The sequence below is a fragment of the Phalangium opilio genome, unplaced genomic scaffold (assembly GCF_054372755.1).
Source record: "Phalangium opilio isolate 3A_F unplaced genomic scaffold, DU_Popi_V2 ptg000329l_1, whole genome shotgun sequence".
NCBI classification, from domain to species: Eukaryota; Metazoa; Arthropoda; class Arachnida; order Opiliones; family Phalangiidae; genus Phalangium; species Phalangium opilio.
Genome location: NW_028324226.1, coordinates 842,243 through 868,697, shown reverse-complemented (window position 1 = coordinate 868,697; position 26,455 = coordinate 842,243). Strand labels below are relative to the sequence as shown.

At 37.6% G+C, this 26,455-nt stretch overlaps 2 protein-coding genes and 1 long non-coding RNA gene across 6 annotated transcripts in view; 2 read left to right on the top strand and 1 right to left on the bottom strand.

Moving 5' to 3' along the window:
• Positions 1 to 26,455, bottom strand: part of FoxP (forkhead box transcription factor P) — a 206,223-nt gene that overhangs the window by 27,887 nt on the left and 151,881 nt on the right. For 2 of the 4 annotated variants that reach the window (XM_089859000.1, XM_089859001.1), the window contains exons 1-2: positions 12,465 to 13,370; positions 2,774 to 2,977 (exon numbers count right to left, since the gene is read on the bottom strand). In XM_089859000.1, coding sequence (XP_089715126.1) covers positions 2,774 to 2,977; positions 12,465 to 12,908 — 648 coding nt within the window. In that variant the 5' untranslated portion in view covers positions 12,909 to 13,370. Of the gene's footprint in view, positions 1 to 2,773; positions 2,978 to 12,464; positions 13,371 to 26,455 lie in introns of those variants that run through there. The other 2 variants (XM_089859002.1, XM_089859003.1) reach the window with 1 other exon arrangement.
• LOC149610187 (uncharacterized) lies at positions 15,337 to 24,772 on the top strand. Its single transcript, XM_089858809.1, has 3 exons — positions 15,337 to 15,954; positions 23,163 to 23,231; positions 23,292 to 24,772. The coding sequence occupies exons 1-3, from the start codon at positions 15,671 to 15,673 to the stop codon at positions 23,362 to 23,364; spliced, it is 426 nt and encodes a 141-aa protein (XP_089714935.1). The 5' UTR covers positions 15,337 to 15,670; the 3' UTR covers positions 23,365 to 24,772.
• On the top strand, positions 18,718 to 22,740 carry LOC149610188 (uncharacterized). The gene is made up of 3 exons (XR_016376563.1): positions 18,718 to 19,576; positions 21,520 to 22,054; positions 22,164 to 22,740. It is a non-coding gene; the product is annotated as an uncharacterized LOC149610188 (long non-coding RNA).

Here is a 26,455-nt window from a genome sequence, read left to right as displayed (position 1 = left end):
CAATAATAACGGGTTCCCAGAAGTGAGTACTGGCAAATAATTTATAAACCAATATCGTATAGCTCATCATCCCAAATAGTTCTTTTCCTATTTTATTAAATATCCTACTGAAGTTTCAATAATTAATTTCGGTGTCATTTAAACTTGAACCAAACAGTTATTAGTAACTATTGTATTATATATAGAACACTCTTCATGGTTTAAAGTCCCTAGTAATTTAATAAATTTAAAATAATTTATTTTATTTATTTATAAGAGATGTTTAGAGGGGAAAGTAGTTCTACAGGCGCCCATTGAAATAGCATTGGTTCAATGGCGCCTACAAGTTTGTTTTTCCGCCGGACGAAACGTTTCAACAAATTTAATAGAAAGGTTATATTTTTTAAATCCTTTGTATACTTCCTAACTTTCTTAATGAAAAATATATACATCTCTATTCCATTAATAACAGACAGCACTTTCCTTTCCGTGTTTATTATATTCCGTTTCATTCAATGTTTGTTGTTGTCATGCCAACAATTCTTTGAATGACGGCAAAAATTATGAACGGAAATCTCCTGGCGGCGCCATAGATATAATAAACAAACCTGCATTAGAAAATATAATTCATTCTTTCCTTCAATAGGAAACACTTTGCTATTGTTTCATTCTAATTTCAATCTAAGGTTGCAACTAAGTATTGAGCGATGAGTATATATTGACAACACCATCTTTGACAGTGTATATTTATTCGCATCCTATAGCTTTAATGACCTTTAACCTCCTATCTTAACACGGGTTCTTTTCTCCACCCCCATTCTCCCGCAATTTTATACCTACCAAATGGTTTCCTAGTTTGAGACTAAAATCGTCTTTTACCACGCGACATCTAAATGATCTGAAGCAATACGCAAACTTATTCGATTTAACTTAAGTGTTAATAGAGATACGTTAAGGGAAGGAGAGATACTTGGGTAACAGGAGCCGTGAACAACCACCCCGTTTTATGTAAGTTCGCGTTACGTTTATGCGATTGAATAGGGACTACTTTTATTTCCCCGGCGTATTTGACCAAATACCGTTTTCTATTATACTTGTCTGACGTTTTTATATTCGGCCTCGTTTTTGACACCGCGTACATACAGTATCTTTATGAAGATATTTTACGTTTCATTGTGACGTCGTCACGGATAAAGAATGTGAGAGAGAGAGGGGGGAAAAAAGAGGGATTCGATTAAAGATGATTTATACAAAATATGTATAAATTTCAAGCTTGAAAAGGGCACCCTTTCAACGCCAGTCTTCTTTACTCCTATAGGTCAATTACTATTCAGGGTTCATATAACTTTGGGAAAATCGATTTCCCTGACATTTTTAGGGCCACCTTGTAACTTCAGGAGTGGTTTTTTGTTGAAGCCAAACCCTTCACAGCAAAACTTACTCAAGCTTTTACAAATGTCGCTGAATTTTACTAAAATTTCTAAATTTCCCATGAATTTTACTAAAACTTTCTAAATTTCCCCGATTCTTTCCATGAATTTTACTAAAACTTTCTAAATTTCCCCGATTCTTTCCATGAATTTTACTAAAACTTTCTAAATTTCCCCGATTCTATCCATGAATTTTACTAAAACTTTCTAAATTTCCCCGATTCTTTCCATGAATTTTACTAAAACTTTCTAAATTTCCCCAAGTTTTCCCCGAAAATTACCAAAAAAATTCTAAATTTCCCTGAGTTTTCCTTGAATTTTAGAGTCAACAATTTATTTCCCACACATTTCCAGGTTTTTATACAAACCCTGTTATTTTGACGAAAGAAAAAGATCCCTGTATTTTTAACAGCTATGACCATATCGCTGGCATGACAACTCACAATCTAGTGACGTCTTAACTGCGCTAAGCCATTAAATGGTGTGTGTGTATACATTGTGGATTGACCAGTTATTTGCCATGCTAACGATCGTTTTCTAAGCTATAGCTTACACGTTCTAAAAATATATAGTTGACCAACGACTATTACGAAAGAACTCGTAACCACACTTCCCACCATTCCAAGGTTAAAAAAAACAGCGCGCAAAAAACGATTTGCTGTATTTATTTATAGGGGTGTTAAATCACTTGTTCAAGAAATGATGTAGTCATCAAAAATTTCACTAAGGACAGAAATAAATTAACTGGAAGTTACTGGCCTATACTGACACTACTTGTGTGAAAATACCGGATTAATGTATTTCAAATAATGTCCTTCAAGTAGCAACAGGGACAGAGAATTCGGACAAGGGTCAGAGAGAGAGAGAGAGAGAGAGAGAGAGAGAGAGAGAGAGAGAGAGAGAGAGAACGAGAGAGAAGGTCTCTGTATATCAACTCCTCCCGCGGGAAAGAACGAAGATAGTTTTCTCGTTGGGACAGAACAAACTGTAAATGATTATTGGATAATCATCATCATGATCATTATTGGTAGGACAAGGCTTAACCGAACGATACCTTCCCATCTGATGTCTTTAACAACGGAGTTGTATCTATCTATCTTTTCCCTTGACGATGATATAGAAAGACAGAGAAATAAGATAACTGGGAATTCTTATTCTCTTAGAACAAAGAAATATAATAAACACGTAAGTTGATCAATGTCCCGTTGTTGATGACAATTAATATATAATTTTGTGGTCACTTTCCCTAGTGTTTTGGTATGACCACGCGGACGTAATTGGATCACGAAAATTACTATACTGAACCGCATGCAGTTATCGCGCGGTAAGACATTGAGTTGCCAAGTATTTATAAGGGTACTTACGCGTATAATGGACATTTCGACGTTATCGTCACTATCGGTGGCGTTTCCGTTTGGCGTATGACGTCGCGTCTGCGCAGGGATATCCTTGTTGTTTTCTTGTTTAGGAGAGATGGAACGCGTTGTTGGCGGCGGAGATTGGTTGCTGCTTGTTGATAAATTGATGGCCACTTCACCCTCACCATCAACCTCCATCTTGTCATGATCCTAACAAAAAAAATAGTTAAATAATATTAAATAATTTTAATCGTGTCATCTTTCAACAATAACGATAATAGTACGGAAAAATAAACCGCATCGCAAAAACCCTTCAAGAAGTAGGCTAAGAGAATTGATACCATTTACACTGCAGGAGACCGGGTCCGGGTTACTTGACGGTCAAAGTGCAGAACTTACCAAGTAGCCTGGTCTCCTGCAGTGTAAATTCTCCTAGTCTGAAAACTATGTACAAAAATTCTCTGTATGCCCCGGGCCAAATAAACTTCGAAAATGGAAAATAAGCCAAGTTATTAAAAATTATATGACATTTTCGAAGAAAAACCCAAAACGGATATAAGTTAGTAAATAAATCAAAACTCTATCGAAGTCGAAGTTTATAAATTGAAGTTTTACGACAAATAAGTAGGTAGCTAATTACGCGTTGCCTTTGAAATAGCTTCGATCCATGTACTTTTGATATTTATAAATATATATATAGGAAAGGGGGCAACAAACGCGTTGATTCTACAAACCATTATTTTGGTTGAACCAATATTCCCCAAAACAAGATATTCTCAATACGTTCTCTCAAAGGCCCTTAAGTGCCTGCGCCGAGGACTGTTAGAGGAAGAGTTCTTAAACCTCTAACTCTAAAAGCCTCCATCCTTTATATATATACTATAACGCTATTAGTTCTTCATAGGAAACTTCGTATTAGGGGGAGCTATAATACGTATGGATACCGTAAACAAACTATGATAAGACTAATTCTCAAATATAATGGGAGAAACAATATAATATAAGAGATGCTAAAAGATGAGGGGAAAGGATCGGATCGGAGAAGCTCAAGAGCAAGGAGGGAGAGAGATTATGATTCTATTTTGCCTCTAGCTGCCTCAAAAATTTACTTCGTGATAAAGTTTCATTCCCCAGTTGATTTGTAATATTTTGTTTTATTACAAATTTACACTGTTTTTCCAGACACACCCAGCGCATTTTTGATTTGAGAAAAATACGACTTAAAATAATATATATAAATTAATTAACTTAAAATCTTAATTATGATTTAATATTAATCTCGCAATGCAGAAATCAGGAGAATTCGCGAAAGAATCGTACAGATTCTGTGTTCACGATACGATAAATATATATATCGATTTATTATATAATTCATGGTGAGAGAGAGAGAGAGAGAGAGAGAGAGAGAGAGAGAGAGAGAGAGAGAGAGAGAGAGAGAGAGAGAGAGAGAGAGAGAGAGAGAGAGAAAGATATCGTACAATGAATAAAACAAATTAATCCATAGTCGCTAGAAAACCGATAACGCTAATAATAATAAAGACAGGATCTACTACATCTACCTTTTCGATCCCTTCATTCAGAAATTGAAAAGAAATATATACGTCTCGTGTGAAACTGCCTATCTGTTTATATCAATCGCAATTGTTCGAGTTCGCTGGCTGGTTGAAAGGTTATTTAGTGAACTGATCCCAACATCACGCTATAGTCTACGCCCCTGAGTCGTGTATCACAAAACAGTCTATTCAATTCCTCTTTTTACACAGAAAGAAAATCCGCGTTTACTAATTTAAATGGATAAGAAGATACAGACGGAGAAAATGTATGGGAGGCGTTTGATATTTCTCTATTCAATTTGCTAACAAGATATGTGAATAAATATATTCAAAACGTAATATTGAATTTTAGCACGAAACCTTTTTCAACGTCAAACCAAGAACGAAAAAAATCTTATTTCTTCGTAAACAGATTTGAAAAGGTATTTTTTGACTATACTTTCCGCTTGATTTAGAGGTTTAGGAAACTAGCTTGGGCCAGCTCCAGTACATCTAAATGGACCCCAAGTAGCCCAAGGCTATCAACGATATATCACTGACTACCCGATAAGCTAGCGATACAAACACACACACAAAGGTCGAAGTTGAGCTGGCTAAAAGATACCCTTGCTTCCTTTTAAAGCAGCTGTTATTTACCCCCTGACCTTGCGAGTTTCACCAAGGTCCGGTTCGGTTAAACAGTTAAAAGCAACGGACACCCCCCCCTGTTACGCCATCGAGCGGTTCCGCTCTCCCAGAAAAGAACTAATCTTAAGCAGACACCTAGATCGCCATCAGGACTGGGACCACCACCTTCTTAGGAGTCAGGGAGATCTATTCTTAGCAACAATTTCAACCCCGAGGCGAAGACATACCCGGCGTTTCCCGACAATAACAAATCTCGGGTTATCCGTTAAAGTTCAAACAAATACGAAAATTATACTTTAAAAAATGCCCCCTAAACTAGAAGCAAAATATTACTTAGGTATGAACGAGACCACTACTTTTGAACTTGAAGATTTTAAATAAAAGGTTAACGTAAAAGCCTTTGGGGTCAAATCAACTGGACCATCTTGAAGAAAAAATATGGGTAACAAACAACTTCCTTCGGCCATAAACCTAACAAATACGTTTGGTCATTCATTGGAGGCAAAGGAAACGTCGCCGATTTTGGCCAACATAAAAAAGGAATCGGACAATAGCAGCATTCCCGCAATAGTGCCCGGAGAAAAACGCGCCAGTAACATCAATGGTTGTAATTATTTACACCTTATGGGGGTCAGCTAGATGTCCACAAATAACGACACTGAAGAGAATATCCCTGGCTTTGGGCGATACTATAACGATGATGAGTTTTTTGCCTACCCTACTTATGACCCTGGTCATTACATTCGGTAAGTACACTGACCAAGAGTTAATAATTATTAATAGTAAACAAAGGACAGGTGCTAATACACTCGTGATGAAAACATTTCCCCTTGAAGAATAAATAAAATTCCAAAAAAAACCCCCAAGAAGAGTTTGAACTACACCTTGTGGTCAATCGTAAAAATCAGGGGAAGGTAACCGGGGTTGTTTCCTTTTGTGAAAGGTTAGAACTCTAATGGAACGGGGGAGGTCAACACAATACCAACCGGGAACGGTCCCCTTCAGGCCTTTCTTTGCTATGCGTATGTATGCTAGAATTGGGACCATATGGGTCAGGAGGACATTCAAATACTTTAAAAAAAGGCAAAAGGGAAGTCCGCTATAGGTTATAATAAAATCAGTCATTCTTGACCGCTAGTTCTCTAACATCCGCTGAATAATTTCCCAGCATGCACCACTAACCGAGTTATAGTATATAAATCGTAAAGAAGAGCAACCCTGATATTCAAAATATTAAAGCTTAAATTAAATTAAATTAAAACGATTAGAACGATGGTCAAATTTAAGGAAATCAATTTAATGTAGTCAAGAGATGAATGGATCTATCCATATTAATCGCTCGCTCTTCTACTTTCCGGATGGACTCCACTACTTAACCCAGTGGCGGCTCTAGATTGCAGCTCAGGGCACTCCCGGAAACGTACTGGGTAGGATATAGTATGATATTTACATTGAGCCAGGAGCTACTCCGAGCAGAGAGAGAGAGAGAGAGAGAGAGAGAGAGAGAGAGAGAGAGAGAGAGAGAGAGAGAGAGAGAGAGAGAGAGAGAGAGAGAGAGAGAGAGAGAGAGAGAGAGAGAGAGAGAGAGAGAGAGAGAGAGAGAGAGAGGAAAGCCGACCCTCCCACCTTTTAAGAGAATGGAATGGCCAAAAGCGAGACCATATGAAGAGAAATTAAAGCCTGCAGCACCTTTTAAAAGGGGTTATAGGATTCGAATTAAATCTACATAACATTAACGAACCATCAAAGCAAAACGAACTAAACAACGGGTTTCAAACGAAAACCCCCCTATCATATAATAAAGCTCTTAACACTAACGGTCACTTAGAAGGTCATCCATTTGAAGTAAGTAAGCTATATTTCCAGAAGGAAGGGAAAAAGAACAGCTTTTTTCGGGATCAAATCACCTATCAAAAAATAAAATATTAATACTCAAATGTTTTTAGTAATTAAAGTATTGAAATTTACGATTTTACTTCAAATGATGAACTATAAAGATTAAAGATCACAGAGAGTTCGAGAGAATGGATTTTAAAATCCATATATATTAAGAACAACATCATAAAGATATCGTATAGATTTCAATTTCCATCGTCATCATCTCCCAGCTATTGCATATTTGTCGAATTACACCTTAGCGTCTGTTCACTGAGGATGAATGAATATAACCAGAACCACTATTGTATTAATTTATACCGCGTATTTTTCTTATCCTTGGTTTAATCTTAATTCCATCTTATCGAATGAATATATATGAAGCGCGGACTTCATCAACTCGGAGCTAAGGTAGACAGACAAAATAAGTCTAAGTGCTGCTTATTGTATTCCAAAGTAGAACTAAGAATGGTTAGTTAATTAGCTAAAGGCTTTCACGGCGCTTGCTTGAGTGGGTTTAATTCCTTCACCAAAACAACAAAACATCGATATAAGGAAGTATTAATACGATCTTCTCTGTTCCGTCTACATCTTCCTTCACCTGATTCCGGATACTCTCCGAGCATCCGCTTTTAAAAGGGACGGCGCGAACGCTATCTACTTAAGAGGCTGAGGAAATAAATTCCGATGGAATAATCAGAAAGAGGAAATATTTAGCTATTAAACCAGGACGACCTTGAAAATGATTCAACCTTGAAAATAACTCCATCCCCGCCGCATCCATGGGACTTGTGTGCAAGGGGATGAGGATGAAGATCTTTTCTTTTTATTCCTCTCTTACTCGCTAGCTCGCTTGTTTCCCTCTTTCTCTCTTTCTAGAGGAGATCTCTCAAAGTCTTGGAGAAGGAAGCGAAAGAGCAATAGGATTGGAAGAGGATGGGGATGCGTTTAAGGCGATACCGACTAAGATAGGATGCGGAGGCAGATCTTTCTGCTGTATTATTATTAGCTAGTGAAGGAATAAATCTCTCTCTCTCTCCCTCTTTCTTGGCTCGCCGCAAACAAAATATTATTTGGTTTCGTTCGCATTAACCTTGAAAAATTTTTAATATTATTTTTCTATTCAAATACCGTTTCTGAATGGAGATAGGGAATAATACGGCTTCACTATAGTGTTCCCATTTTCATTAAAAATTGAAGTATATTGTACTCTAAATCAAATTAATTTTGCTGTTATATTAGTTTGTAAATTAGTCTTATAAATCAAGGTTAACAAAATATGAAGGGCTTCTAAAATTCGAAGATCATTGTCAGGTTCAAGATATCGTCATAAGGGACAAGGACACTCACTACTTAACTTCAAGGATATATTTGTTTGCCAGTATGGTCTTTAGTTTAATAGAGATAATTTTCTCTAAAGAGGTTACAGAAAACTCCCCCCCCCCTTTCCAGGCTTAAACTTCAGTGAAGTGTTGTCAGACTGGTCAAGTACTGAGCTAAACTGAACTGCTAGCCTTTCTCTCTACTCGTCAACGGCCTGGCAACACTGGGGAAACGTCCAAAACCTTTTTTAGTGGAAACTATGTATAATAATTTTCTCAAAAATTAGTCAGTGCGAACTGAAAGGTAATGAATGGAGAAAAGACCGCGGAAGTGAAAATTGGAGCTCTCTCTCTCTCTCTCGAAGACAAAAGGAAAGCATACGCTTCTCCATAGCAACAGACTCCGCGTGAGTCTCTACTTCTAATAGAGCTACGGAAAAGTAGGAAAGGAGAGGATGTATAGGGATTATTCCTAGCTATTTTCCTGACCCATTATCCCTCATGAACAAAAGCTTTCTATATTTATATATTTACATCAACTCCCACTGTCTCCCACTCCCACTCTCCAGGTCCAGTTTTTTTTTAAATGAATTGATAATATTTTATCGTTTTCATCCTTGGCATCTACTAGCCGATTGGTAAACTCGTTCGGTTTAAATAAAGTAATTTTCCTTGTCGCTAAGGGGGTAAAGACGTAATCGCCCAAATAGGTAAAGAAAGAATAGACGTACGGGAATGATGGGATTCTAAGAAGCTGCAAAAGATGCACGAGCCTGAGAGAGAAACTTCCGGGTAAAGAGATTATACCCTCGGATGCTTACGGCAAAAATATAATTAATTACATTAACAATAGTCGAGATAAATTACGAATTTAAGTTTAAAATCAGATCCTCCCCCCCCCCCCAAAAAGGGTCTAATTTGTAACTAAGCCAAATTTATTACTGGATTAATTGTTTTATTTCGTATTTTAGTATAATTATTTTTAAAACATTTTAAATTAATTGATTAATGGCGTATTTTAATTGTTTTTATTTCGTATTTGAATTTTCTTATTTTAATTGTAATATTTCGCATTTTAATTGTAATATTTCGCATTTTAATTGTTTTATTTCCCATTTTAATTGTCGTATTTTGCATTTTAATTGTCATATTTCCCATTTTAATTGCTTCATTTCGCATTTTAATTGTCATATTTCCCATTTTAATTGCTTCATTTCGCATTTTAATTGTCATATTTCCCATTTTAATTGTCATATTTCCCATTTTAATTGTCATATTTCCCATTTTAATTGTCATATTTCCCATTTTAATTGTCATATTTCCCATTTTAATTGTCATATTTCCCATTTTAATTGTCATATTTCCCATTTTAATTGTCATATTTCCCATTTTAATTGTCATATTTCCCATTTTAATTGTCATATTTCCCATTTTAATTGTCATATTTCCCATTTTAATTGTCATATTTCCCATTTTAATTGTCATATTTCCCATTTTAATTGCTTCATTTCGCATTTTAATTGATAAATTTAATTTTTTTTAAAGATTTTTTCAATTATATTTTCCATGTATGTTATACCCTATACAAAGTCCCATTTCCGGGAAAGGGGAAGTAGTCTTTACCCAAGAGTTAGTGACCGATTGGTTTCTTAAAAACAGACCAAAAGAGATAGCGGACAGTCACCCCTAAAAACAGATGCGAGAAATGTTCACCACCCGTTACTAAAAAAGAAAACAAGACTCACAGGAAGATGAGCCAATTCCCTCAATCTAGGTTTGCACCACCGTTATATTTAAACTAAGTAACACTGTATCTGAGTTAAGAGAGAAAACTGAGGTTGATGCGGGTTGATGTCAGTTACGAGAAGCTCGACTCGGAAGTAACCCTTCACCCCGGAATTGATACCACCAATACTGGGGTGCTTTACCCCAGACCCCAGGGGCATCGCACTCAGTATAAGAATGTACGTCGAACCCTTGTTTTCAACTAATGAAGCGATTTGAAAAATATACTCAAACGGAAATAAGCCCATATAGTGTAAGCTAGTAAAAGGAAAATCAAGTGATTTTTTTTATAAATTCTTCTACTAATTATAAGACCAATCTGTCAGGAATACCCCCAAATGATTTTACAATTCAAATTAGTTTGAGATTTTATAGATAACTTGATATAAGCACCTCTGACCAATCGAGTAACGCCTTGCCTGACGTCTTGTTAACAAAATTGCCGTGGCACTTCACTCCATGTCGAATCGCGAGATTTGATAAAAATTGCGCGCGATGTCACAATTGTGGCGAGAGATAACGAGCGTGTCACGTAAACTTTGTTTACAAAAAGGCAGGAAGCTACGCGATTGGTCGGAGGTGTAATATTCAAATTATTTGTAAAATCTGAACCTAATTTGAATTTTAAAATCAAACGGAGGTATTTCCTTAATGTTTCACTATTCAAATTGCGTGACCTTATAATTAGTGAAAGAATCTATAAAAACACTTGATTTAATATATTTCAAAACTGAAAAATTTAATTTTGTTTCTTAATTCTGGGACTCAATTAAGTCTCTAGTTTAAAAATAAATAACAGTGTTCTGAAATTTTAAAATCCGTTTCTAGTGTAAGTTTGAGAAAGAGGTAGGTATAGAGATAATTCTTATTCGCCGATTTTCTTGGCATCTGCAGGAAATTTTTGAGACAGAATTCTGTATCTGTTTACTTTAACTAAGCCTTTCGCTACCTTAAAGGGGGGATCAAAAATGTTTTCTAAATTTAGTACCGGGAGAGGGCCAAGTAAACAGTTTTGCGCGGAAAATAAACCCAGGAGAGTATACAACTACTTTCAGAGCCAGAAAAACCACCCAGAAGTTAATTAAACCTTAGGTTATCAAAAACGCACATTATCAGGGTTCATACAACTTTTGCAAAAACCGGTTTCCTTGACATTTCCCGGTTTTTCCCTGACATTTCCCGATGAAAGGCCACATAGGACTTGCTGGAGTCACGTGGTTATTTGGAGCTCCTTACTCCAGCCTCACAAAAATTTCCCTGAATTTTACTAAAAATTATAAATTTCACTGAGATATCTCTGAATTTTCAGACAACAATTTATTCCCAAGGTTTTTAGGGTTTGTATGAACCCTGATTATAAAAAGTAATTATGAAAGAAAATTATCTTCGACGTAATTTACTTCTCGCCTGCTGTGGATATCATAATAGTCCACGTTGGTTATTTTCCACAAATTCCATGCATCAACAGGGATAAACGTTCATAAACTGAAGTAAATCACCAACCCTTTTATAATTTAATACTTAACGTTGGCAGGAATATTATTTAAATTACCGTACTTCAAAATTACACACTTCTAAGCAAGGCTGAACCTATCGTTCATGACCTTTTACCCAAAAAAAATAAGAAAACATTTTGGGGGATTTTTTTTCTCTCTTTTTTGGGCCATTTCTAAAAATAGAATCGAATAGGACCCCTCCTTTTCGGACGAAAAACGTAGAGGGGTAAATAACGGATGGTGTGGTAGAGATTGTGTACCCCCCAAGGGGTTCACCCAAAGTTCGTTTCAAAGCAACTTGCAACAAAATTGGAAGCCAGATACTTTACTTGGCTTCTCTCAGTTTGAATTGAAATTTGCTACGAACTTGGCTTCCCTTACATTGCAACCTCATTTTGATAATAACCTTGATTGTTGAGCAAAAAGGTTGTTGATTGAAGATACCCTGATATAGAAAACTTTTAACCGTTACGCGCCTCTCTTGGTGGTAAACAAGAATTGTTTAGAAAAATGGGAAAACCTTAGAGTCATGTAAAAAAAAACCTAAATTTAGAACAGTTTAGTTTTTTATCGTCAACAAAATAATTCTTTGCGGAATTATTTTAAACGTATACGGCTAGCGGGTGCGCAAATACAATTCATACTGGCTTGAAGTACACGTTCGTACGAATTTAAAAACCCCTAAAACTACCATTTAATATATAAATTAAACGTTTTTAAAAGAAGAAGCGACCCGCGCAAGAGTATTGTATTAAGAATTAAATTGACCGCAGTATAAGATCCTCGGGATTTGTTGTGTTCCCTCAGGACACGCAAAAATAAAAGCAATTCTCAGCAATTTAAGGAACCCGCATAAAATTTTTAAGGAATTTACCTACGCGCAAAATCCGTATATAAAACAAAAATAATAAAAAGAACGCTAAATTAAACTTAAATTATTCAATAATCGCGTCGGGAAAACCTAGTTCTCTTTATTTAAATAATTAAAAATGATTAAAATGATAGTTTTAAATAATTGATATAAAAAATATGATCTTACGAAGCGATGTTCAAAGGCGAAGTAATCACCCTTCTTAAGTAATTGCTCAAAGAAATCATCGGTGTATATCGATGAATCGACGTTCAGTAACGATTGATAATTTCCAAAACGTCCCAAATCGGAATCATCTTCCAGAATTTTGAAGGATTCAAGTCTTAATTCATTTTCAGAATAAATAATCCCGGATATATCATTGGATTGGGGGCAAGGGTCAATTTTATTATCACTATCCAATTGCGAAACGATAACACCACCGTGCGTTCTATTATTAACATCTTGAACGTGATGAATACTACGATCTTGGCTAGAATCACTCGATTCAGTCGGAACCAATCTTTGATGAAGAAACGCGCCGTGTGTTTCTTGAATGACCGATTCCCTTGCCGGAGGACCTTCCGGCGACGCTTGACCCATTGAATTTATTAACTCACTTTGGGGTCTCATTGTTTTTTTTTTAATTTAATCACAACCTTAGCACTAATGATTGAAATATGATCAAAACGTCAATGAAAACTCCGTTTCACAGAACGAAATCATGTTAAATCGTTTCACCACAACACGATGGAAGAAGTTTAATAAATCACTTTGGTGGGGTGGTCACGTGGTTTAAACGTTATTACCAAATAAAATCGAAATAATCGCGTACACAAATGATTGAAACATCATCAAAAACTCAATTACGCAAAATCACGTTGCCCCTAACTAAAAGACGGAGGACTTGCGCAAACTGAGAGTCACCTAAAATAGGAAGAGCGAAGAAATTAAAGGACCCTAGCTCGTGGGTACAAACTGACCAGCAGCAGCGCGAGTGGAAAAAAACTTGGAAACTGTCTGTAGAAGAACTTATAAGTGACAAGAGAATATTCATTGAAAGGAGACCTATCTGGTTCTGGCTTCTCCAACCCCACCATACTAGGAAACCTTTTTCTCTTTTTTTTTCTTTGCCCCTTTCGAAAGTAGAGATAGGCAAGGGGGGAGAGAGAGTAGGCTTCTATATTTTTGTTAGAATATCTACCCTGGCCGGGTTATGCTAAGGATGGATAGTTCTACTCGTTTCTACGTGGGGCGAGCCCCCCTCCTGTGAACCCCCCGTTCCCGGTTAGAGATTGGACTCAGTCAGGAATCAAGGAAAGAAGAGGAGGGGTTGAATCTTTTTCCCCTTTCGTTCGGGATTCAAAAAAGCCAGCCTAAAGATGGTGGTGGTGCTGGTATGGGGTGGACACAGGGATATTGGCGCACTTTTTAAATGTCCACGCGAAGAGCTGGCATGCTTCATCTATGCCTCTTTCACTGTGATTGGATAACGGTAAGATTTGAACCAATCATTGAAGTTTGTTGTTAAACGTCATTCATCGAGATACTGCGTTTATTTATTTATTTAGAGCCTGCCCAAAACTGGATTAAAAAAAAAATTATAAAGGTTTGCAATTAAAAGTTTTCCTTTACTTTCAAAACTGTTTTTAAAGATAATTCGTTTCAGCCTAGCTGACCCCTTCACTTAACCTCTAGTTAAGTAAAACTAAAGATCGCGGCGGCTAATAGGGAAGAGAGTATATACACTACCTTCAGGCTTAAATATATACTTATGGAAAATAAGAGCCCATAGGCTAGCTCATCATGGCCTCTTAATATCCTAATCTCTCCTTGGAATTGCCTTTATTCTTCTATACGGGAACTGAGTTTGCTTTTCCAGTACCTATCCCATCTCAGTACTAGTCCCAACGGTCACATTACGCGACCATTTCTCGTACACGCGAGAGAACAGTCTTTTTTTATACGAGGCTTAACAGAGAGTAACCTCCTAGGTTTTCCCGCCCTTACCAAAAACCCACGTGGAAAAAGCGCGCAAATTTCTTTTCTTTTTTTTTAATCTGGCGCGCGAGCGAAAGCCCGCGTTTTTTTTGGCGCGCGCTAATCTGTCTCTAATTACCGCGCCTCGAACCCTTACCCGTCTCGCTAAATGACTCTTAGGGCTAGGAATAAAAAAAAAGAGAAAGAATCACGGGCGCTCCTTTTCCAAATGAGCTCGCGTTGTAATCTAGTTCATTTTCAATCAATTAATAGGTAGAAAGCTAGAATGGGCATGGATTATATAATCACCCATACCTGGTTTTATTCCTTTAAGAAAGGTATAGCCTTAATTAACTGGGATAAATTGAACACTTCCAAAACTGGCACGCTATTTAGCTAAGAACTATTTTCAACCCTTTTTAACCCTAATTTCTAACGAGTATAAGAACTAGGGGAACGTGTTAAAGACTGTATATACCAATATATCGCTTCTTTAAGCCCCCTTCCCAATATTCCCCTTGTGTGGGTACGGGGCCCCCGTTTAAGCCTCCTTTTTTCAGGGGTAAGGGGGTTACAACCCCATGGCTTTTTTGTTCCTAACTATTAATGAGGGAAGAGGTATTTTTCGCGGCTAGCTGGATCAAGCAAGCCCTTAATATCGGAGAATCCTCACACACACACAATTGAGGGGATGGGTACCCCACCTTATTTAAGGGGGTATAATTATTTTTCATTTACAGAACAAATTTTTTTTTCCGTTTTGGGTCCGGATTTGGGGCGTAGTTTTTTTAGTTTTCTTTTCAAATTTAAATGGATGAGTGATAGATTTACTTTAAATATTTAAGTACTTTTAGTTGTAGAAATTAAATAGTAAGTTTAATTGATGATTAAGATTAGAGACTTCGACCTAGGAATTATTAGTTTAAAAAAATAAAATTTAAATCTAAAATTATTCAAATTTATAAAAAAAACAACACGCAAATTTACTTTAAATATTTAAGTAATTTTAGTTGTAGAAATTAATTACTAAATTTAATTGATGATTACGATTAGAATTCGACCACGAATTATTAGTTTAAAAAAAAGTTACGAAAATTTTAAATTTAAATCTAAAATATTCAAATTTACAAAACCCAACACGCAAAACAACTTTACAGAAATATTTTTTATCCATGGTCCGACCATCCAAGGGGACGTTTTTAAAATTTAAAAGCGTGCGAACGTAAAGATACGAGTGTCTAGTCGTTGCATCGGGTCCATCGCTCAGCTTCTGACGATCCCACTTTTTCTCTCCATCCTTCCACGGCATCCCTATAGCTATATCTGTCTGCCTCATCCTCCCAAATCCACCCACCCACCGCACGAGCCAGTTTCACGTTACAGCTTTAAAGGCAAAGCATGAGAGAAAGAGAGAGATGGAGAGAGAGTGTATCGGGACGGACGGAAGCATCCGCATCTCATTCGCGGCTTTCCGAGCGTCAAAAGAACACAACGGACCTGGAAAATTGCCTTTTAATGGAGAGCTAGAGATACGAACCCACCCTACCCTACCCTCCTTGGACGATTCACAATTCAATACCACCACCACCCTCCTAGCTTCCTTCATCCACCTCCATCGGGAAACAACTCAGGCAAAAAAAGATCAAGGAAGCTCGGGAGAAAAAAAAGAAATGCCGGAATATTTTGATTTTTTGGACAAGTTCGTATTAGTCAAAATTATAAATATATTACTAGAAAATTACTCGGAAGTTATTATATTTATAAATGAATGCCGTATTTTATGCTGCGAAACCGTATAATTATTCTTACACTTTTCCCTATAGGTGTTAATAGATTTTATTTCTTCTAAAGATGTAGTGCGAACGCGACCTTGAATATACCTTAGCCAATAAGCTGATTTTATTTTCTAAACTTTTTTTTTTAAAGGAGAGTCTATGAAAAAAAGGTTAATAGTGGTTTTGGAAAAATATTTTCTCTATATCATCAAATAAGCCGTTTTACCACGGTAGGACGGTGACGGAATCTTTCCCCACTATACTGTATATATATGTATTTATAAGAAAAATGTTTCCTTAGAAATTGGTGTTAAGGAATTTATCAAAATATGCAAAAATATCGTCCCAAATAACTTAAAGTAACACGGAAAAAGGCGTATAAAAGTCAGGGGCAAAAAGTGGTTTAACCGTCAGCCAAGAAAATAAGAATCTCTATAGATAATACATACGATATGTTCTGGATTTTATATGAAAAAAAGTCAAAAAGAACCAAAAAGCGTCCCCAAAATATAATAAAAGAGATTTTCGTAGCTTATTTTGAAAAATATTTTTCACTAGTAGTGCATGATGTTGTAGGTATATATTTGTGAACGCCATTATCGGGACTTTATCCCATATAAGAAAATACCCTAGAACCAGAAGTGAGATGAGACTAGAAGTGAAGGGCTCTAGCATTGATAGTAGATACTGGCACTAGTGAACAAATTTGAGGATTTTATGCTGCTTCCCACGCGCCTATACTACTGAGAAAAAAATGGTCGAGTTCCAAAAACATTTCCTACCCCCTTCTCCTCAACCTAAAGCGGCCGAACACGCACGCGGCTCCTTGAATCTAGTTCGGCCGTTCACGTTTTGGAGGGAAAATTCAGAAACCGCTACTAGAGGGCCAACCGCTCTTGTGTTATCAAGAATATTCACTTTCGCCTAATGAAGAATTTGGTTAACTCAGTACTTCTGGTCTCATCTCACTTCTGCTAGAACCTAAATTGTATACCGAATTTACGCGACACTTTTTCAGTCTAAGAAACGACCATAGATTAAACCAGAGTTCAACTTAAAATGAATTCAATTTAAAATACACGTCGCGTGCCTTTTCACGTGGTCAAACTTTAAAGCGAAAAAAAGAATAGCTAAAATAAAGCTAACGCATCTTCGCTGCGGTTTCTTGTAGAAATACTCTATCTGGGACACCACTTTCCCTTCATAGGGTGGGTCGGATAGGGGGAACGGGGGGTGGTGGTTTCAGATATATACGCGCGATAGGTTACGTGACCTCGTTATGGTCGTCATAGAGCTTGCTTTCCCATATTTACGTGTGGGTCTCCTATAGAGTATAAGCATAGCCAAGGCCTAGCTGCCCCCGCGACACTACTACTAGAGCTAGGGCTCCCGAACTTATATAAAAAGAATATATATTTATATAAGTTCGGTTCGGTTCGGTTTGGGGGAAGATGCTCCCATACGCCAAGGAAAGGAAAGGAAGGAAAAAAAATTCCCGAATCCTGACAAATGGCCCTTGGTTAAAACTAGTAACACTAGCTCCCTCCCTGAAAAAGCGGTATATAGGTTGGGGTGGGTGGGTGGTTTAGTTTGACCACTAGCTTGGCCGGGGGACATACAGTATTCAAAGATTGACCGTTCTCATCCCGCCAGGCGAGAAAATGCATTTTTCTCATATTTTTTCTTTTTTAGCTACTATCTCCATGGTCCAGGGGATGCTAAAAAAAGATCCCAAAAGAAAAAAAAACCCATTATCATCTTTAAAGATATCCCTATAGCATACTTTTGCCAATTCCATACTGGACGTTTTCTATTGAAAAGTTTGGTACGTAACTTAGGTGCCTTTGATTCCATTAAAATGTTTAAGACTGACAAAACTAGCCATGGTTTTCAAATCGAAAAGTCTATACGAATCTTCTTTACCCTCCCTAAACGAGAAACTTCACAGTATAGAATTAGAACGGTTGGGCGGGAATGCTATTGTATATAGAAACTTTCGAAGAAAAAGGTCTTTAACAGTCAGGACCCGAAGTCACATTTTCAAATATATACTTTCTCTAGTTCTATAGTAAAGAACTAAGAAAAAAATCTTTCCCCCTGTTATGAAATTCACGACTCGCTTTGACAATAATAAATGCTTCTATCCCCTCATATTTTTTATAGTAACAGTATATTACGCCCAATTTCTCCCATGAATTTATACAATTTCTCACGAAAATGTATTGAAGAATCGTCCACATATCTATGGGTTACTGAATTAAAAAGCTTGGATTTATTCTCGGTAGCAAATTTAATAAATTCATGCTGGTTAGTGAAGTGTAAGAAAAAAATGTTTCTTCCAATCACGCAGACGCGATTTTGGCACGTGCGAAAAAAAGGGACTCGCTCAAGTTACTCCAACATCTTTTCCCGCGCGCTCGCGCATTTTTTTTTTTATATTTTATTTCCCGCCAAAAAAAAGCGCGCAATCATACTAAAGGAGGTGGGGGGGGGGGTATTTTTCGCTTTTCTCTCCCATCCTTCAAATTCAGTTTACATTGACCCTTTTTGGTACCTGTAACTAAGTCGAATCTATCTATATAAATAAAAGCGTCCGCCTTTCTTTTCACCCTCTTCCAAGATAAACCATAGAAAAGGTGATTCCAGTATATGTATTTCAACAACTCTCTCTCTCTCTCTCTCTCGTATGGTAGGTAGTTTTCCTACCAACGTGTCAGGCAGTTTTCTCCCAAGTTTGTATAGTTTTATAAACGTAAACGTGAACGGCAAACAAATGTAGGTGAACTAAGGACGGGATGAGAGAAGACAAAACTACACCTGATTTTCGACAGAGTCCATCTTTACTGACGAATATATTCTTTATATACTCTGTTCCATTCGTTTAAATTTAATTTTAAAATATATTTGAACCGGTTGAATAATGATACGAAAATAGAACCTTACATAAAGAGTTTCTTTTTAAAAAAAATTTTAGAGCGCTATTCTTGGATCAAACGCCAGGTTTAAGCAACAAAAAAATAAGGAGCTGACAAGTTGATAAAAATAGAATGCCAATTAGAAGTAGCTACAATTTTAGCGAAACCTTGTTCTATAAATACAGTTATAGAATTCTTTAAAATGCATGCCAGCATGCATGCAGTGCACAAACCAACCAACCATATCACACAGACAGATAAAATAGTTCGTCCCTCCTCCCAAAACTATACTCAAGTTTGGATCATTTCCAGAAAGTACAAACTCCCACCTACACAATCCATATTTTCAATTCTGTACAGATAATTTTCACAAAAAAGGACTACGTAAAATTCCTCCCAATCTCTGAGCTTAAACTCCAGTGCAGTGTTGTCAGGCCCTCTGTGATTCAAAAAGCCTTTCTGTTGACTCGCCAACAGCCTGACACAGGGTTCGTACGAAATTTTTACATTGAAAATCCCTGACTTTTCCAGGTTATCCCTGACCAAATTTTCGCAATATCCATTTTAAGGTATTTAGAAGAGTCCACTTTACGCACCTGTCTTATATTCAGCATTGCTCGAAGCAATCATGGTTTGATATGTACCAAACGAAATCCCTGACCTATCCCTGACTTTTTAGGAAAAACTTTTAAATCCCTGACTTTATCCCTGACATTTTCCCCTATTTTCCATATCCCTGACTTATCCAGGTTCCGTACGAACCCTGTGACAACACTGGGGAGGGGGAACGTGAAAAACGGTACCCCCTTTAGTGGAAACTATGTATAGCCAAGCCTTGGTTACGTTATGTATACATACATATATCTATGAACTCCAAAATGGTACTTATTAATTCGGGGGAGAGAAAGATTGAGCAGCGCTGCTAGGTTATAAGAAATACTCCTGTCGGCAGAAAAATAAGAAACGACTGACGAAAAAGCAAACTAAGTACACAAGATCCAAGCGCGGCCTGGTGTATATACCTTCTTCTAAAAACCTGGAGATGAAGAGGAAGATGAGGAGCGGGAAGAAGGAGGGAGGCACCTCTCAATCCGCGCCAGTCAACTACGAGAAAAAGAGGGGGGTATCTCGCGCTCGCTGGGCTGGGGGGGGGAGAGAAGGGGAAGGGATTGAACAACATTAATTAAAACGGCAGGGCCCTAGACCTATGTATGGGTGTGTGTGTGTTGTGTATGTTTGAAGGGGTAAAAATAAGGAAAACGACGACTAAAAGCACGCGCGCTCCGTTGTCATGACAACCGTCAACGAGGGGTCAGATACTTCATCTTGAGCCTCCTTCCCCAAAAAAATTAACTTCATCCCCTTGTAGTTTATAGAATTCAAATTATTTTCCGGGGTTATATAACAAAATATGACCGAAATAATTTGCGTCTTATTTTAAGGTTGAGGAAATAAATAAAAAATGATTCGATCGCGTGTTGAACCCCTCGTACGTTAGGGGTGGGGGGTCGTCGGAAAAGAGTGGAGCGAAGGTTTTCTGTGTTTATGTTTCCCGAGCGAAGGGACTTGGGTAAACACAAAGCTCCGGGGGTGAGAGAGAGCGTGCGGGGGTGTGGATATCGGGGGGTTCATACGGGGGGTCGACTCAAGTTGGAAGCGATAGGTTTCATCGTTGGCGGCTCATTTGGTGGAAGCTCCGAACTGAAAAACAAGGCGAAGAAAGACTACCACCCACAAGCTTTCATCTTACCTTGCGTAACCCCACAGTAACCCCCGCTGAACCCCACCACCTCTTTTCCAAAGATCCTCTTTCAACAGGGGGACAAGTTCGCACCCAAAGAGACTGAAACTACCTTTTACTAATTAAGAATATTCTTTAGTAAAAACAAACGAGATTAAATCAATATTTTCGCTAAAAAAATAAAAAGTTAAAACTACACAAATATTTATTTTACGTTGCATTCCCATATTTAACTTTGAAGTTAACTACTTAAATATTTCATTTAAAATCCCGTAATTGAGTTTAATTAATAGTAGAAAAAATATCGTAATTTATTTGATATAAATCAGGCGTAAATATTTGTTTCTGAGAAGTTTCGGGATATTTTTATGTACGTCGAGGAACAAACAGTAAGATGTTTACGGGTTTTGATGTAAGGCGATCAATTTCGATTAAATTTAAAATAAACTAATTATCAAGCAATCCTGGAAAGCAAATACAACTCAAATAAACTAATTCAAAAGTTCAGTAAACTAAATAGCAAAAAATTTTAAAGGTTAACGCGAATGAGAGGCTGCGAAAGAGGTAACTGATTACCGTGCGAACACCGCTTAATCTCTCCCAATTTCGTTCCTCGAATCTTTACCCTCTCCTCATCCTCTCTCAATAAACGTCCCAAGTTTTTTCCCCTCCCGTCATGCACCTCGCTTCTTTACCCTTTCTACTCTCGCCTTGTTTTCTTATACCGTACGCATTTTGTTTTCTTTGGGGCGCGAGCCCCACCCTCCTCTACCCTTCTCCTATAAGGGGCACGCGCCCCGGCCACTCTAGCATCTCCTCCTACTCTCTTCTAGATGCCCAAACTCTGCAAACACAAACTTTGGCGCGTATACACACATACACGATGCCCGAGCGCGAACGCCTTATAGCACGAGCTCGTTCGTTTTGGCGGGGAAAAAAAAAGAAGAGAGAAGCATGAAGAAGCCCAAGAGCAGGGATGGAGAGAGAGAGAGAGAGAAAGAGGAGAAGAGAGGAGAGAGACTAAAAGCAAACATACTGTCTACAAATACAGCGTGGTATATAACAACCCCCTACTCAGTCAGCTAGACTAGTGCATGCTGGGATATATCGCCTAGGAAAAGGGACTTTTTCCCTAGAACCAATCCTCCCTTCCCCCCTGCTAAAAAGAACTGCATTATACACCTTGATCCGAGATTTCAAGTCTAATATATATGTACTCTTTTAGCGGATTGGTCTACTCCTCTCATTTAAAACCCTGCTTTTTATTTATTTTTTGAACAAAGATGCAACAATACTACACCCAAGACGTTTATCAATATTCAGGTGTTACTCCAACCAAAGTTTCTCTCCCGCATCTCTAAGATAACGGTAAGTGTTCGACCCCTCGCCGTACACACCATTTCGTACGCGAAGTTAACAAGCGGAAAGTTTGTGAGAGAAAAAGTCCCAGTCAATCCAACCATTCTTTTAATTACAGTGTTTTTAAAAGGAAAGGTTCAAAAAGCTTCAAACTCCCCAAGTTCTTTCTTTATCCGAGAAAAACCTTAAAAGAATAATAAAGCCAAACATGGACGACAAGCCTCACATCATTCTAAAACTAACTAATTTATTCAATTCTCTAATGAATATCGAAGACAATTACTACTCGGCGCGTACTTCAACAACACTCCAGTGGTTGCGAGTAAATGACAATATTCCTGGATGAATTTTGTATTGAATTCTTAGAAAAGCTTCTGGGCCTGAACTTTTCTGGAAGGTTCCTCCGCCAATACAAACAGAGCATCTCCGCGCTGGCGCTCTCTCACTCGGTGTTTTGCCATCTTTCCCCTTCATCGTGTCCCGTCCCTACATAAAGCTCCGGGACACTGAGGGACGGATGAAGGACCAAGCTAGCTAGCTAGCTTCGTAGAAAAGTTCAAAAGAAGAGAAGATGTCTCTCAAAGTTTACACATCTTCGTTATTCCAGCTTTTTCCCCCAATCAACCTCATTTTTTAGTTTTTTTATATACATTCCTATCAACTAACTCTTGTCTTTTCTTTCAGAAGAGTTAATCTTCCTGTTTTCTATTTAAGGTAAGGTAATATATTTAAATGCCGAGTAAAAATGATAACACCTAACTCCCGCAGGTAAAGATTTTAAAAAATTTCTTAAGATAAAAGGTAGAAAAACATACCCATTCGTCCAAGATTGTGAAAAACTAACGGTTTAAACTAAGTAAACGTTTTTGATCCGCGTTAGCTTGCAGATATTTTTTTCCTGGTTCGAAATCTTTCAGTATATATTTTATTTATGAGTGCAGCTATAGCAGTCTTACACTTTAACCTAACTTTATATCTAAACCCTCGATAAAAATCAAGCCCGATAGAGAATCGAAACGGAAGTAAATCAAACACGGAAGTTGCGATAGAATCGAGCCAATTTATCAAGTTAGGTCTATTGATAATTTAAGATTAATTCATTTCTGATTAAGTTTAGATGGCGGCGAAGGTTGGTTGGGTTAAGAGGAAAAGCTTTCTCTATAAAAAGGTTATTGGGAAAACAAGGGTCCGTCGACAGAAGTTTGTTCATAACAGACGGTGTTGTTGATAGAAGGCCTTTCTACAGATACCACACTTGGAACCGGATAAATCTTCCACCGAAAAAGCGTTTTTTGTACGAAAAACTTTGCTCTTTCTAAGGATGTAAATACCGGAGCACGAGGCTATCAGCCAAGATGGGGAATATATATAAGTACGTGAAAGTTTATCCGGCCCATCAACCTTAGACCAAAAGGTAAACTTGGCCTCTAGATTGTTGTCATGGCAACGGTGCTTTTTTTTATTTTCTCTATAAACGCACATGGCAGACGGGAGGGATCAAAGTAACCTGCTCTTAAGGGATGCAGTCGTTTGAAATCCAAGGTTTTTTGTTTTGTTTTCCCATCGTAAACAAATATGCTCCATAAAAAAACCCGGTGCACGTTTCAATCATCAACCCTATTTTAGTTTCCAGCAATTTTGGTGGTATGTTATATTTTAGGACATAATTTTAAAAAGAAATCACTAAAGAATAATAATTTTTGTACAAAATATGTACCCTAACGATAAATCACATGATTCTCTCTTTACTTATGGATTACGTGCTAGGCTCTGGCCCATAACGTCGTAATAAAGTGCCCGGATTATGACTATGGCAATCGTCCTTAATTCTGCGTCAAGCAATTGCGGGTAAAAAGTTAGCAGGACGCGGAGGACGAAAAAGAAAAAAAAAGAAAACGCGATTGACATATTTCATTTTTCCTCTCGCGCCGTTATTATTTCGTTCTCTTTTCTCACAAATCGCTTCCTCACATGCACGCAAATTGAGATCTTCACGTGACGTCATATATTACGATTATATTGTCCCTCCTTCCCATTCCTCCCTTACCCACAATGCATTGCCGCATTCCATACACATATTCACATTCTTTCCGAGAGAAAAGGATAAAATTGGAACGATAAAATAGAATGAAACAAGATCGACAAGCCAAGACTTAATAAATTCATCCCCATCTCTGAATCTAAAACCAGAAGTGAGATGAGACTCGAAGTGAAGGGCTCTAGCATTGGTAGTAGATCCTGGCACTAGTGAACAAATTTGAGGATTTTATGCAGCTTCCATCGCGGCTACACTACCGAGAAAAAAATTGGTCGAGTTCCAAAAACATTTCCTACCCCCTTCCCCTCAACCTAAAGCCGAGGAACACGGACGCCTGTACTTGAATCTAGTTCGGCCGTCTACCACCGCGAGCGTCTCACGTTTTGGAGGGAAAATTCAGAAACCGCTACTAGAGGGCCAACCGTTCTTGTGTTATCAAGAATATTCACTTTCGCCGAGTGAAGAATTTGGTTAGCTCAGTACTTCTGGTCTCATCTCACTTCTGCTAAAACTAATTTAAATAATTCTGTAGGAGGAATTCCAGGTACATAATCGTTGTTTGGGTAAAAATACATTGCAAACTTTTAAGGGGGTATACAATACAACTAAAATTGAGTCTCCGTCATATTAATATCCCCAAAAACCTTAACATTATAATCAGATTAAATAAAAAAAATCTTTAAATAAAAATCAACGCAAACCCAAGTTGGATGTTTTATTTGATTTGTCATCGTATATTACTCTGTCAAAATAAGAAAAAGAAATACACAAATTCGGATAGCTATAAGCTATCTTTAGAGATAGTATTAAAAAAATTTGCGGGGCAAAAAAATGTATAGCTGGGTTTAGTTTAAGTATAGAAATCTTATGTCAAAAAAGCGCGAAACGAAACGCCAAAAGGATGATGACGTGCGACCCATTATTGGATTTATATTATGATTTGAACCCCTTCACTCCCTCCCCCCACCTTCCCTCGTATCTCGTGCGTGCCCACCCCGCGCCCAAGTCAGAATAAGTAGGTAAAGAAAATATCCATGTACAGTCAGTGATTCCAAGGTGTATGTTATAGCCTGTATACATTTAGAAAAGAAAAAAAAGGGAACCAAAAGAAAAAGCAAAAGGGTCACGCTAGAAGCCACTTACCCCCCTTAAAATTTCTTCTCTTTTTTTGGTTCATGCCATAAACCATACCGGATGCAAATAACCCCAAGGATATGTATGGTACCTTATGATATGATATGGTATGAGCTCGGGTATTTCTATAACCATGCTGGTCCACGCGTCAGCCTTCTTTGCAACTTTGATTTCCTTTTCCGATCTGTGTATATGAAAAGCCGGCCGTGGTGGCTTTTCGGGGAGTTTACAATCTTTTTATTTTTACTTTGATTCTGCAAATTGGGTGGGGTCCTTTTCGTTTTGGAAGAACTGCCATGGAAAGAACGAAACGACCATCAAACAACTAACTGCTTGCAAAATAAGAGCGTGCTAAGATATACCGTATCTGAACAACCGTCACCATGGAATTCGTTAATCCAAAAACTACACGTGTTTGATAAAATTTTAAAAAAAAAATCGCTAAGCCTAAAGTAGAGACGATATTTTTAAAGCAAAAAATTAAATATTTGCTTTTAAGTTCTTTCCAATACATGGGTTCCACCCTAGAGGATTGATACAATTTCCAACATTAGGCGAGGCTTATTGGTACTGCACTTTTTTTGCCAAGTAGCCTGGTCTCCCGTTGTAAATGGCATCAATTCTCCAACTCTAAAAACGATGTATACTGATCTCGTCTATTTTTCGCCTACTGCCCTATTTATTAGATAAAGTTTCAAAATATTAATTAGCATCGTTCAAACAAGATATTTGGCTTAATATATAGCTTCTCTAATCAAGAAAGGGGGTTGTCAAGCGTAAGGTTGTCAAAAGACGGTGATTATAACGCAATGTATATAAAATTATGGCGGGAAAAGATGGGGTAGGATGGGGGGTGGCGTCATCCGATAACAATTCCACGCGCTTTTATCACGCGAAGTCAACTTTTGCACACACAAACATCGCCCCCTAACCCGTGCACGTTCCAAGGGCAGCTAAAATAAAATCTCCGTAACCTTTTTCTTAAGCCTTTGCCCAATAGAAAAATCCACGTTCTTAGGTTGGGCTCGTGGTAAAGACTGTACACCGGGTCAGAGTGTGCGGAGATTTCCTTTCCTGAAAGGCCGACGAGTATTTTGGGCGTCGGCGCCGATTCATAAACAATAAGGAAATAACGACACAAGAGAAATAAAAAGGGGTGTACGGAAAGGAGAAATATATAGAAAATAATAGAACCCCCTTACCATGAATTGAATAAATTATTTCACGAATAATAATTA

Excerpts from the sequence above, each read along its gene's own strand:
- LOC149610187 (XM_089858809.1), top strand. The coding sequence starts at position 15,671 with ATGGAGAGAGAGTGTATCGGGACGGACGGAAGCATCCGCATCTCATTC. Across the intron at positions 15,955-23,162 it reads TATTTTGATTTTTTGGACAA|ATGGCGGCGAAGGTTGGTTG; the intron begins GTTCGTATTAGT and ends GATTAAGTTTAG. Across the intron at positions 23,232-23,291 it reads AGGTTATTGGGAAAACAAGG|ATACCACACTTGGAACCGGA; the intron begins GTCCGTCGACAG and ends GCCTTTCTACAG.